The sequence below is a fragment of the Culex pipiens genome, chromosome 1 (genome assembly GCF_016801865.2).
Source record: "Culex pipiens pallens isolate TS chromosome 1, TS_CPP_V2, whole genome shotgun sequence".
Lineage (NCBI taxonomy): Eukaryota > Metazoa > Arthropoda > Insecta > Diptera > Culicidae > Culex > Culex pipiens.
The window spans coordinates 26,315,445-26,330,147 of NC_068937.1; the positions used below are offsets into that span (position 1 = coordinate 26,315,445).

At 37.4% G+C, this 14,703-nt stretch overlaps 1 protein-coding gene across 2 annotated transcripts in view; it reads right to left on the reverse strand.

The window, feature by feature from the left end:
- LOC120413347 (uncharacterized) overlaps positions 1-14,703 on the reverse strand; it is a 56,018-nt gene that overhangs the window by 14,602 nt on the left and 26,713 nt on the right. The window contains exons 1-3 of one of the 2 annotated variants that reach the window (XM_039574126.2): positions 5,830-6,104; positions 5,072-5,285; positions 3,714-5,000 (exon numbers count right to left, since the gene is read on the reverse strand). The exons of the other annotated variant lie outside the window; for it this stretch is intronic. Coding sequence (XP_039430060.1) covers positions 3,714-5,000; positions 5,072-5,285; positions 5,830-5,996 — 1,668 coding nt within the window. The 5' untranslated portion in view covers positions 5,997-6,104. Of the gene's footprint in view, positions 1-3,713; positions 5,001-5,071; positions 5,286-5,829; positions 6,105-14,703 lie in introns of those variants that run through there. 2 annotated transcript variants of the gene reach the window in all.

Below are 14,703 nucleotides of genomic sequence, written 5' to 3' on the forward strand. Positions count from 1 at the left end.
GAAAATAATTTGAAATACATTTTCCTGCGTTTAAAATCATATTTAGCTTATTTGAGATCAATCAACAATATTTTATTTTATTGTGAAATTCCTTTGTACAGTCCTTAAAAAAAATTTTTTTTCGACAAAAAAAATATTTCGCCAATACTTCGATATTTTGAACCTTAAGATTGCAAAAGATCTGGGCAGGTGTAAAATGCATTTTAAAGCACTTTTTTTCATTCAAAAGTTGATATTTTTTTTATTTGTTTGCCCCACCCCTCAATCTGGGCCAGAGTCGAGGGACTTAAACATCAAAAAATATTTGCAACCTTGTTAAATTTATGTTTTTTTAAAGCTCAGGGTTTTTTTTCTGCATTTGGTGACTTAACGTTAGTGAGAAAAGGCCTTTGTTGTTTGTGAAAAATGAACATTTGAAGGCATCTTAATATTCATCTGACAAAGCAAAAAATAGTTCAAAAAGCTGTATGTAGATTTTAACACATTTTTATAGTGAATACAGTAAACTGACTACTAAAAGATTCCGGTAATATTAAACCGGTAAAAGTTTGGTTCTGAGACACAAACAACAATCATAATAATTGGAGCGTTTGGTACGGTATGTCCACGTATCCTTCCACCACTGTGAAATGTAATCCGTTCTCAGAATCCTCTCTGCGGTAAACACAACGTGGTAGGGCTGGCCACTTTATTTTTATGTAATACATGATTTAGGTGTTCTTTGGCTGCGTCTGTGTTGGATTAGATTAGATTAATCAAATCGAAGTTTGGTTGTAAGATTCGTTTTGTTTCATTTCAAACCAAGTCAAATTAAAATGTTGTGCATTTGGAGAAAAATTATTAAAATAAAAATGATAAGATGTTTTTAAACTGTTTATTCATTTTTTTTGTTGAAGTTCCGTTTTAAATTAAAAAAAGTTACCAAAAATTACAAAAAAATAGATTGTAAAAATACTCAAAAAATCAGGGATTTTTTCTTATGAAAAAAAAAACTAATTTTTTAATTGGTAAGCCTTTTTCAATGTTAATGAATAATACCAAAATACAGGGTAAAACATTACCACTGAATTTTACTAACGAATTTCAGTGAAATTTTTACCAAAATTCACTTTTCAATTCAAAATATTTCAACAAAAAAAATATTGAAATATCATTTGGAGGAATTTTAAGATCGATTTGTTATTTTCGGCAAAATTGTAGGTATTTTGATCAGGATATGTTTTTAAAAAGGACCTATAAACACATAAAAAAAACTCTAGAATTTAAAACAAAATGTACAGGAAAAAAAATGTTTGCTGATTTTTTAATTAATTTTTTTTACGTAAAAATCAATGTCCTAAAACCTGTATTTAATAACTTTCAAAAAAAAAAATCCAGGCCGTCAAAGGGTTAAGGGACACAAACCAGAAAGTATTGAATCATAGAGAAGTTAGACAAAAAAAGATCCACAGTGTTGCGTTTTTCTGAAAAAAATAGTGTTTATTTTTTATTTCTGAAAAAATATAAATCTTTCAAAAAATTTGCCAACATCATTTTGAATGTAAAATCAAATTTTAAATCGGAAAGTACTGTATAGAAATTTTAATAAAGTGGGCCGGTTATTAAAAATAGCCACTCAACATTTAAGTTTCGATCTTCGAAATTCTATGAGCAAAAAAATTACCACAATTTTTTAAAATTTACCCAAATTGGGTACAAATGATTCCAATATTTTGAAAAAAAAAAGACCTTAGAAAAAGAATCCGTTTTAAATGGCCCTCCTTAAAATTACCAAAATTAAACCAAACAAATATTTCTACTGCATTTAAGTACAATTATATCAAATTATTTTAAATTATACCGAATTCGGAATTTTCCCATTTAGTAGGGGAAATATGCCCATTTTAATCACTCTAAGCCGTTCGACCAATTCTCATCACTTTGGCCGTTTTCCGCTATAAAATCAACATTTTCAGATGTATCAACAATGGAGAGTTGCTTGCTCACTGTAATTCATGATCAAAGTGCTGATAGGCCGATAATAGAAATAGGCTGAGAAAGGGCATAGTTTCCCTACCTTGATCAGCGTTCGAAAAGTAAATAAAACTACTTTAATTTTCTAGTGGCATTTGACAATCGCCTTGATTGGAGCCTTAAATAACATTTCAACAAAAATGGTTAAAAAGTTGTGTCCAGATGTTAAACTCATTCGGTACAATAACCTGAAATATCGTATATTCTGACCAGAATTCAGTAGAAATGTTAACAAATTTTGTATTTGCTTTACCAATTTTTTTTGACTAATTTATTTGACCGATATGTTTATAATTCACCTTCAAAAAACTGTTTTGAATTGAATGTTTTGAGTTTTCTTAAGTTGGAAGGAAATTTATTAATTCTGGAGTTTTTTTTTGAAAAGGTTTAATAACCAAATTTCCAGTCTTTGCTTTTTGAGTGTTTTGAAACCGCCTTGAGTCAGGGCTATTTAAAAACACCCAAAAAGCAAAAACTTGGTTAAATGGACCTTTAAAAAAACTCCAGAATTGTAGAAATTAAAACAATAAAAAAAAAATCCAAAATTAGAAAGGAATTTGAATTGATTAGTCACCTATGACTTTTTTGTGTGTCATTAAATAAAATAAAATAAAGGAGGTATTAGACTATGGCAAACAAACAAACAAACTCGCACTTTTTGTGTTTGACAGTTTGCCAAACTCGCGAACTCGCAAACAAAGCCAAATGTATGCAGACTGACGTTTCTGCAAACAATCAGCGCAGGCAAACTGCCAAACTGTCAAAAAAATTGTTTGTTTTAGTCTAATATTTCCTTAAGTAAAGGTACCAAATGCTATAATTATGTAAAATAATATATAAAAAATCATTTTTTTTTAAAAAAAGCTTTCGCAAATATCATCCGGCTAGTTGCCGACTAACTTGAATAACTAGCTCTTGTCTGAAATCTCTTTAGACATTTTTAGAACAGTTCTATAGTTTGTATTGAAAATGTCCTATAGACGTACGAAACACAATTACTTATTGGACCTTTAAAAAAACTCTAGAGTTAAGCTTGACAAAAGATGCAAATGTGTTATCTTGGAAGATATTGGTAACAATTTGTTAACAGATACTTATTGGATTTTGCTATATAATAAAAAAGCATTTTTTTTTTTTGTAATCTACAGAAGTGGTTATTTGCCCACTAAACATCACTTTGCCCAATTGCACATTGTTAAACATTTTGACGAAGTCGGAAAATTCAGAATATTCTGTTATTATTTCCCAACATCAATCATTATTGTGGTTTCTTACAGAACTAAGTGATTTTATTAACACTAACTGGATAGTTGCCGACTAACCTGAACTAATCATTAGCTTATCATTTAACTCGCAATTTAATCAGATTTCCTACAAGTGTTTGAACACAACTTCAATTAATACTCATGAGACGTAAATCAACCCCCTTGTTTCCCGATCCAGAACACCCCAAGTGTCCTCAATTAGCCCCACCAATCAGATTCACGTTTACGACTTCAATTCAGCGTTGATTCGTAGAAATACCCATTACTGGCTCGCAATGAACAATAATGGAACTGTTCTGTTCGCCACAATAACGCGCTCGCGCCGATGTCAACGAACTCCACACTTTGTCACAGTCCCTCCTGTTTTCAATTAGAGCGTTAGTCAAGCATGCGACACACAAACGCACGCTCGGGGTTCAATCCGGAACCGCTTACAAAGGTGGACAGTGCCTTCGGAATGCGCGACCGCGAGCTGCGCATCAACAGCTGATGCTGCAGCGCCTGCTGCTGCTTGTACATGGCCGAGGACGCCCCGGTGTGGATGGTCAGGATCGACCCGTTACCGTTGTACAAACCGCCACCTCCGTTGAGGTGCGACGAGACGTTCGACATGGTGAGGGATTTCTGGAGACCACCACCAGCTGCGCTGGTGCTGGGCCCGTACTGAGCGAGTCGACTCTCGCGGTGGTGGAACCGGCTGCCGGTGGTTGGGGATTTGATGCGGGTCAGTCCGTCCGGGGACGGTTCCGGCTTCGGTTTGTCCTCTTTGGGGGCGTACTTGGCGAGGATGGTTTCGATCTCCTTGCGGCGGTGGTTCCGCTCGATCTGCTTGGGATCGTTGGACGGGGTGTCGTCGTCGTCGGTGGCGGTGGCGGCGGTGCCGCCGCCAGGGCTTGTGCAGATGTCGTCCGCGTCGAAGAAGCCCTGGGTGGTGGAGCGTTGCAGTTGGTGGAAGTTGCCGCTGCGGCGGTGCTCCCGCTTGCGGTCCGTCGCTTCGGCGGTAGGGTTGGTGTTCTGGAGGAAGCTTAGGGCGGTGGTGTCACTGCGCTTGTAGGGCCGCGTGTGACGTCGCGGCTTGACGGCGGAGGAGCTGGCGGCGAGGATCGAGCTTCCGTTGAACTCGGACAGCATCTCGTCGGGGTCGTACTTGGACTTGAAGATGTTCTCCTTGCCGGTGGCGGCGGCGCTGCCGCTCGAGCTCGCGGCCAAGGACAGCGTCGACTTGCTGTCGTAATATCCGCTGTCCTTGCTGCGCGGCTTGAGGACGTACTTTGAGGAACTGCTGAGCTCGCGGTTGCTCCGCTCGTAGACTGAGGAGCCGGAGTTGGTTTTGTGGGCGAGCTCCGCCCGCTTCTTGTAGTAGTCCATCTCCAGCGATTCGAGGAACTTGTTGCGGTTGCGCTGGGTGGCCAACCGGTACGGAGTTCGCTCCTTGTGCGCCAACGAGAACGGTTCGTCTCGTACGTGGGAGGTCGTGGCACTTTTGGCCAGGGCGTTGAAGCCCCGCGATGACCCGAAGTTGGTGGGAGTCCGCTCGGGCTCCAGAGTCTTCTCCTTGTCGTCTTTGATCTCCTTCCGCCGGTGTACGCGATCGAGTATGTCACTGTACTTGGACTCTAGCCGGGACACGGCCGAGGACTTCCCGTTGGACGACTCCGCTGTAGAGCTGGACGCTTGCGATCCCGCTACGATGGGGGTCTTGTCTTTGTCTTCGGTTTCTCGCTGCAGGAAGAGGTGATCGTCAGTGATCAAGTCACTAGAAGGGTGAGGAAAATTGAGTGTAGGTAGCTTACTTTGGGTGGACTGTCGAAGCGCTTGCCGAACGTACGAAACAGTGGCTTGTAGTACGAGCTCATAGTACTGTTGAAGCTGGCGTAGGACGACGTCCGGTGCACCGAATCGCTGGACGAGCCGAGGCTGCCATAGTCGGACGTACTCGTCGTAGACCCGTGCCGATCGCGGCCAAACACCGCACTGCTGGACGCCGACGGCGCTAGATCGTTGAAGCTGTACACGAACATGGGGTGTGAGTTTTTCGAGGACTTTCGCGATCACTTCTTGGGCTCGATCTCGCCTGAACAAGCGCTACCGTACTACTGCAGTGCGAACGGGGTCAACGGCGCAAGTTCGTTACACTGCCCAGAAATGTTTGCATCTCCGCAGCAATGCAACACAGGAAGAGGTTTTTTAATAAACAAATGATGATCGCCGCAGGCGATCTAAGAATAGAGCAAGGAGAAAAAATGCACTATTTCTCAACCAACGCGCGATCGCGATCGCGATGTAAACAAAGCCCGCGTCGTCTGCGACGATCGCCGCTAGCGACCACCAGGTGTCGCGTCCACACTACTACACGGAGGACCCGCGAGGAATTCGCGGCGATCGCGATCGGTTGACACAGTTTGGCCCAAATTAGTCGCGCTAAAAATACTCGATCGTGCACTTTCACCTGCGGTGTTACTCAATGGTCGTGTTCAGAACTGCACTAGTTAACCCGTTACGCACTGCCGTAGATCAGCTCGATCGCGCCCAAGAAGCGTTACGTAATTACCGATACTGGGACCGCTGCTTGTCGGGCTTCTCGCTGGGATTGCGGCGGAAGCGCTGCAGGATGCTGTTGCAGCTGTCGGACAGGATCTGCGTGACACTGGACGTGTTGCTGCGGACGTAGCGGCGCCGAGTCGGCACCGCGCTCAGATCCGACGTTGAGGTAGCCATTGTGGTGGTGATCGTCGTTACACGAAATCACACAAGTTTACACAAAGTCGCGGTCGTCGGTGCCGCACGGACTTCATAAATCTTTGCGCGATCACGAAGCTCTTGGCGGTGATCGATCGGGATTTTCCCTTTCTGAAGCAAATCGGCGCGATGGGGAAAACAGCTGAGTTTCACGACGACGACGGAGGTCGTCAACTTCGCTTCTTGGGTGCGTAAGGTTCTGGGTTGGCTCTCTTCTTAATTAGCTTACTCTCTACAGCGTATTGGACGGATTCGAATGCTCTTCTTCTTCAGTTACACATCACTACAAATAAATAAAACATCTCACTTTTTCTCATTTTTTTCTTTTTTTCACCAGCCCAAGAAAATCCACTTCCTTGTTGTTGTCGATGTGGATGCAGTGTACCGACGACTTTTAGTGTGTGTTTTATTATTGTTTCGTTTCAATTTTCTCGCGCAAGGTTGAACGGCGACCGTCGACGACGTCGAGAGGAGAAATTTGCTCGATTAAAAAAAGATACGCCCTCAGAACAGAGCAAAACATCAGCAGATCGTGAGGCGGGGGCAGAGTGATTTTTGCTTGATATTTTTTTGTTTTTTTTTTTTCTTGTGGTGAGAAAAGTTATAATTTTATTACGACTCAACTCGTGTTTCGTGATCTTGATGGATTTTGAACGAAAATGTCATACATTTTTGTCTGGATGAAAATTTTTGAGTAATCGTCTTTTCAAATTTTACTACTTTTTCGTTCCCACTCAAAGAATCTTCATCAAAAGTTTCACTGGGCGCTCACAAAGGAGAAAAAAACCGAGAGACATAGAGCAAAATTATCTTCTCTCTTTTGCGAGATATCGATGAAATGAAAAATCCATCTCGATCTCACTAATACATTCAACCGTCAGACGCCGACAAATGTTTTGTCCTCTGGTCTAGGAATATTCAACTAAAGAGTTTTGCTGAGCACTCACTGAGAGAGAAAATCGAAAAAGAGAGCGGTTCTATCTTTTCTCTTGTGCGAGATATCGGTAAATGTAAAGCTTGAAGATTGATTTTTCAGGTGTTTTAAAATTAATTTTAATCTCGCTTTTCACCGACGACCAATGATAGTGAACAATGTTAAAAAATTCAAAGGCTATGAATGCTAAAGGCGTATACAGACACATACATGAAAATGTGACTTATGTTCTTTTGAGATTTCAGTATTATTTTCTGTTCTAGTTTAAGACGTAATAACTGATATCTATTGTTTTATATATTGAAAATATTGAACCTTTCAATAACATTTTGTAAAAGATTAATTAAAATATATTATTAAATAATTTGATAATTCAAAACAAGAAACTATCATGGACTTTTTCGAGCACATTATTCTAAGGATGAAATATTTTGATGCTAAGGCACAAATATCACAATTGTACAAAAAAATTGTAAGCTAAAAGATTGTCTTCCGAAGAAAAGTAGATACTACTCTGTAACTCTTACTCTCCAAATAGAGTTCAAATTAGAAAAAAAAATGTTATCAAAAATGTTTATTTAAAATTCATTTAGGCTATTCCAGCGGCCAAAACGAAACAACAAAAAAGTTTGAAAATACACAGTTGAAAAAAATCATGGTGAAAATATAAGTCTAAGAAAATTCGTGTAAAATTACCTTGAAAAAAAAAATGCATCTATCTATGTGTAATTCAACTTTTGTCGTAAATTGAAGTAAAATTAATCACACGAAAAATTTGTATTTTAAACCAAAATTACCTTCACCTCAAAATTTTGTCTATGCAAAAATGTAAATTTACATCTTTTCACGTGTAATTGCACTTTTTCATGAAAATCTTAGTGAAATTGCATTAAAAAGATAAAATTTTAAACCTTCCCAAAATGACCCTCCATCTCCAAAATATTGTCCAAGACAAAATGTGTAAAATTAACTCGAAAAAAGATAAATCTACATCTTTATATGTGTAGTTGACATTTTCACGTAAATTGAAGTAAAATTACATTGTAGTTGTAATTTTAGACCTTCCCAAAATGACCTATCATCCTCATCATTGTGTCTAAGAAAAATGCAAATTAACATTTTTTTATGTGCAATTGCACATTCTAACGTAAATTGAAATAAAATAACATTAAAAAAATGTAATTTACTGCCATTCTCAAAATCAACATAATTTGACCGAATATCTGTCGAGTTCAGAAATTGATTAAAGTTGAACAGAAGTTGTCTAGGAAACCCGTTGCACATAAATGATGTAATATTACCACAAAAAAGCTTGAAAAATTCTAAACAGAGTTCGAATGATTGAAAATGTCATCAAAAATGCATGTTTATTTGAAAATAATTTCGGCTGACAAGAACAGAAATAGCAAAAAAAAAAGGCTGAAAATAAACAGTTGAAAAAATCATGGTGAAAATATAAGTTTAAGAAAAAAGATTTAAAATTACCACGAAAAAATTATAACATGTAAATTTACATTTTTTCACTTGTAATTGCACTTTTTCACGTAAATCGAAGTAAAATGCATTAAAAAGATAAAATTTGAAACCTTCCCAAAATGACTTTCATCTTCAAAATTTTGTCCAAGACAAAAATTAACTCGAAAAAATATAAATTTACATCTTTTTATGTGTAGTTGCAATTATCACGTAAATTGATGTGAAATTATATGAAAAAGTTGTAATTTTAAACCTTCTCAAAATGACCTTTCAGCCTCAAAATTGTGTCTAAGAATAATGTAAATTTACATCCTTTTATGTGTAATTACACTTTCTCACGTAAATTGAAATAAAATAACATTTAAAAAATGTAATTTACTGCCATTCTCAAAACCAACATAATTTTACCGAAAATCTGTCGAGTTAAGAAATTGGCTAAAGTTGAACAGAAGTTGTCTAGGAATCCCGTTGCACATTAATTATGTAATATTACCACAATAAAGCTTGAAAAAAAAATTACGCATGAAAAAGTAAAATTACACTTTTTTCGGGCATAAAAGAGAACCCATTCTCATGTGCAATATTACCCTGTTTTTTTAATGTGTGTTTTAGTTAGAATTAATTTAATGTTGTACATCTTTGAAGGAATTAATACTTTTCTTGTCCATGAAAATAAATACGTTAAATTTTTTGAAAATATTGAAAAAATGTTACCAATTGTTGACTGCATTTAAAATTTTACGTTGGATTTAAATAACGACATTTTTTATGTGGTTTGATAAACAATAACAACATCATTTTTTTAAATTCGAAGTTCCTCAAAGGTCATGGATTCAAAGCAAGATCAACAACCTGGCCACTTCCGCGCAAATTATCAAATTAACGTTCTCGACGAAGCGACTAAGACGGGCAACCCTTTTGGCAGAACATCTAGCGCAGATAAAGAATCAAAACATGAGAAACCCCCAACCAAAAAAAAAACTATAAATAAAAGCATCAATCCCCGCGTTCCGCGAGCACGAGAGGTCAGAGTCGGAGCACCCCCTCCATCTCAAAACAAAAAAAAAAAACACTTCCGACTTCGAATCGAAACTGTTGAAAAACTCTTGAAAACTCACATCCTGAACCCCAGGGCGGCTAGCCGCACCAACATAAGACAGACAGGTCTTATGAGCGTAAAACGCAAAACATGGAATGAAGAGATGGAGGGAAAAAAACTCGAACCTGTCGAATATCTGAGGCTGGCTGGTGAACCCCTCGGCACGAGGGGTGCGACATTCGATTCATGAATTCAATTTTTTTTATGATTTTAAGATTTCTTTTACATTTCTTTAAAAATTGGCTTGATTTTTGAAGTTTTTTTTTGTTGTAATTTAAAATTACTAATTGGGGGACCCCCCGACGCAGTCGGTGGCGTTCGGCCTGTCTAACCGGCTTCGAAGTACAATTGCCATACTTGGAGATGTGCGATTATACGGCTTTGAATGTTGAGCCAAATTGAATCCCATGTACCGACAGCTTGTTTTTTAAAACATCATGCAATTCGAAAAAGGACGGTTTTTCAAAGTGATGAAATTGTGGCGATTTTTTTTTCTTTCAATATCTTAGAAAGAGAAAATCAACCCAAAAATCCCTTTATGTTCAAAGAAAAAACGTGACGTCCATGACAGTGACAGTGGTGGAGGTTCACCACCAGATAAAAAAGAAGTCAAACTACTCGTGCCACTACCCCCTAAGGTCGTCAAGCTCAGGCGAGAAAAGACCAACACCGTCGATTACTCAACTTCTGGGTGCAAAATACAAACATTGAGCTGAGTCTAATCAGGCTTGCTGGGCTTAAGTCGTGTGACGTGGGACTACGCCTTTATTTTTCAAAATGAATTTGAAGTTTTATATCTAGAGGTTGAGGACCTTTCCAATAACTATAAGGAAGAATTCAAATTCTCTGACAACTTTTACAAAATCTCAGAAATCCAATACGATTTCGGTATCGACATAAAAAAAATAGCAGACCCAAAAAAAAAGTTCGCCTCCACCGGTATTCGAACCGGAACTCTTTGTTTGAAAGGACATCTCTTTACCCCTGAACCACAATGGCTTGATGGTAGTCGAGGGGTAGAACGCAATCCCTTTCTTAATCTCTCTGATAAAGCTCTGGTAAAACCCAATTGCAAAAAAAGTGGCATTATAAGTCATAGGTTTCAAATTGAGGTTAGGTCATTGCAAAAGTCTTCAAAATCAATACTTATCTTTATTTCACCAAAGCTCGCATTCCGAAATCACCAACGCGGAATCGCGTAATCCAATTCCCCCCTCTCTTAAACGCCGATTAATTCGATAATTTATTTTATAGTATTCTCTTCCCTTTGAAAATTCCGCCGGCGTCCATTTAAATACGTCAAACGCGCGCGCCACACCGCGCGCTAAGTAGCTAATTTTAACACCCCAAAGTGTTAATGGAGAGCACTCACAGCTCGGAGTGAGCTGCTCAACACACCTGTTCAAAAGCCGAGCCTCATTAGAGCCGGAGGCTCGGTATGGGGTCAAAAGCGGGTGTGGTCGACCGGCTTGTTACATGTCCAAGGGGTTACACAGCCGGCAATTAGTGCCCTAGGTGGCGATTTAGTGACCCTAGCGATTGCCGGAAGTTTGGAGGAGGACTGTTACGACACTGGTGAGTCACTTTTGAGGTATTAAGGAAAATCTTAAAATTGGAGAATTTCCCATCTCCACTTTTTTAAGGGGATAAGGGAAATTTTCCACAGTGACTATTTTGATTTTTGATCATGCCTGGATTAACTTGCTGAACAATATCAACAATGTGGTTATCGAAGTCTTCTTCTTGAAAATAAATCAATACGGAAGACGATCGAACCACGGACAAGAGCTCCAAGATTTGCAGTCATTGACTCGTGGAGATCTCTTCGAGTAGTCCCGCACTACAATGTGTCTCCGCAAACTTTTTCACCAGTTCAAATATAAACCGTGAGATGCTGGCCAAACAAAGGACGCGCCTCTCACTCGATCGCGCTGTAACTTGGCTCCGATCCGTCAAGTCGTCTTTTCCCAAGTGCATACTTGAGATTCCCAAGTGTGCGATGCGAACGCATCAAGCCACTACACAATATCTCAAGGTCAGTGTCACGACGTCGTCGACGACGATGCACTTCCTCACTTCCTCTAATGTTGACGATCGGATAGTGGTGGTGGTCGTGTCCCAAAAAAAACAAACCAACGTTCGTGCGAGCTTCTTCCGAAATTCCTGACATGGGCCAACCTCGACCTATTACTGGTGCAGAGGTTTAGTTTAGATTTTTTTTTGCTTCTTTCCTCCACCGACCGGAATCGACGTGAGTGACTTGTGACTGCGTCTAGGTGGAGTCGAAAAAGTAAATTTCTTTGCGTTGGCTTTTCTTTTTGTGTGGGGTGTCCGAGAAGCGTGGAGTAATTTTGCGGTGTAAAATGCCACTTAAAACATCCACGCACCTAGGTGGATGCATAGTTTTGGGGAAGTGATGCGTTCAGGGTTGAAAGTGACTCATGTGTAGAAGAATTTTTTGAGTTGGATTGAGTTTGGTTACAATAAGTTGACAAAACAATTCTAGTTAATTTTTAAAAATATTGCATCACAAAAAAATATTGATAAGTGTCTCGTTTCCCCTTAACAACATTACTACCGTTTCACCTTAATTTAATTCCCACAAAAAAAAACACTCCAAAATTAACCCTTTTCTTGATCGCTTGTGTGCACTTCCCGATATTCTACAAAGTTTAAAAAACTTAATTTTGCATATAAAAATAGCTTCTTGGTAATCGGTGCAGTACAAGGAGTCCCGTTTCACCTTAATTATATTTTAGAAAACCTTTTCCAAAAATCAGCCTCTTGTTATACGCGAATGATTTGCAACACTTCACGATGTTTAAAAAGTTGAAAAAAATTATTGAAAAAAGATAAATTGAAAAAGTGATAAGAGTCCCGATTCGCCTTAACAATATTCCGGTTTCCATTTAATTTTAGTTCAAAAGTTATGTAAAATTACTATGATATGACCAAAAAAGGGGGGCTTTGCAACGAAACTGATCGTGTTGTAAATTTTAAGAAAAGTATTTAATAGATGGGAAAGTTAATATCACTTAAAAGAAATTTGCGTGACTTTTGATAATTATGTTTTTTTTTAATAATTTTTTTTTTAATTTCAAGAGGTCATTTTTAGCAACTTTTGTTCTCCAAAACGTTACTTCTAATTTTTAGTATTGTTTCTAGGTGAATTTCAAAAATTTAATTTTGTTCAAAGCTCTATTTAAAATTAAAATTATCTTTTTTTTTTTTGTATTATAGCCTCAAACTCACTATTCACAGTGAAACAAAAAATATATTTTGAAAGTTCGGAAATTTTAAGGTTAGAAGGTAACATCCGCTCTTTGAGTAATTTTATCTAAATTAATGTTTAAAAAAGTGAACTGATTGAATTTCTCCAGTTCCTATTGTAAAAAAAAAACTTCTTTTTTTGACAGAAAATCTTTCATGAATGATTTGGTGTAAAAAAAAGTGTAATCTTACATCAGAAACTGGTGAAATTTTAATCAGTTTCTGTTGAATTTCACTTTTTCCAAATTAATTATGGTACAATAACACAAAAAGGATGAAATATTTAACCATCAAATTTCTGACCTTTTTCCTGTGTTTTCACCGGTTTTACGAATAATTACAAATGAAAACCCCGTACTGAAAGAGACGGAAAAAACTAAGAACTTAAGTTTGTTTGTCAGCAGTTATAAAACAAAGGTTTGACTGTAAATCAAAAATATTGCACCATGCTCATTCGTAATGCAAAAAGAAGCTTTCGATGTAATTTTACCTCATTTACACATAAAAAGATGTAAATTTACACCTTATTTCTGGCACTGTACACAAAAAAGGACAATTTTGGAAGGTTGAAAATTTGGTAGGTTGAATATTACCTCTTTTTTGAGTAATATTACATAAAAAATGTGTAAAAATGTGAACCTGATGAATATTCATCAAAAACTGATGAATATTCACCAATTCCTGATGTAATATTACACATTTTTTTCGACACAAAATCTGTCACCATTTCCTGATGAATATTACCATCATTTTTTTCTGATGATTCATGATTTTTTTACCCCATTTACATGAAATTTACCGTTAAGTGGTATTTAATAAATGGAAACTTGTGTAAAAAAAATAAATTAGGTAGAAAACATTTTTTTTTCGTCTGTAAATCAAGTAAAAATACTGCACCATGCTAGTTTTTATTTGAAAATAAAAATGCTTAACATTGAAAGTTAGAGCTTAAATCAGCAAGTTGGAATATAATCTTTTCGATGTAACTTTACCTCAATTGACGTAAAACAAGAAAAATTACATATTAAAAAATGTAAATTTACACTTTTTTTCTGACACTGTTATTCGTGTTAAAATTTCTAGATGTATTATTGACATGACATTTACCTTGAATACGGGAAATTATGTGTAAGAAAATAAATTACGTAGAAAAAGTTGAAAATGGTATCTCGTTAATTTAATTTTACTCAGTTTCTGATGTACAATTACACATTTCTTTTGACATGAAATATTTCTGAACAATTTTGTGTCGGACAAAAATGTGTAATTTTACATTAGAAACTGAGTGAAACTACAGCAAGGGAAAAATTTACATACATCTTATTGTATGTAAATTATTTTGTTACGCTTTAGGGGTACAAACACATTGAGGAACAAATACAAAAAATCCCAAAATATTGAGTTGACAATCTCAAAGAAATATTTTGTTCTGAGGTACCGGAGCTGCTAAGATTCAACAATTACCAAGCACTTTTCATTTGAGGAAAAAATGGTTGTTTACAATTTTCCAACCCAAAAACAACCTTCTCTGAGACACTTTTCTTCTTAAAAAAAAGATCCCGGCTCTCATCACCGCCACCACACATCAAACAGCAGATGGCGCAGAAATGCGAGTGTCAAAGCCGTTTTGAACCAATATCTGCTTTTTTTTTTGCTCGCTTTGCTTTTCTATTTTGCGGAAGATTCCGCGCGCTGGTGTCCCATGCCTCTAGTAGCGATGAGGATGATGCTTCTGGGAGGGAAAAACTCGTTATGTCACTCACGACGCCGCACGTAGGTTTTATTTTTAATTCGCAATTCTAGCCCCCGAGAGTCACCGCCGCCAACCGGTGTGGAACGACTCTGAGAGTTCGAAAGTGTGTTTTTTTGTCGCTCTTACCGTTGAGGTAAGAATATTAAATTTTTGA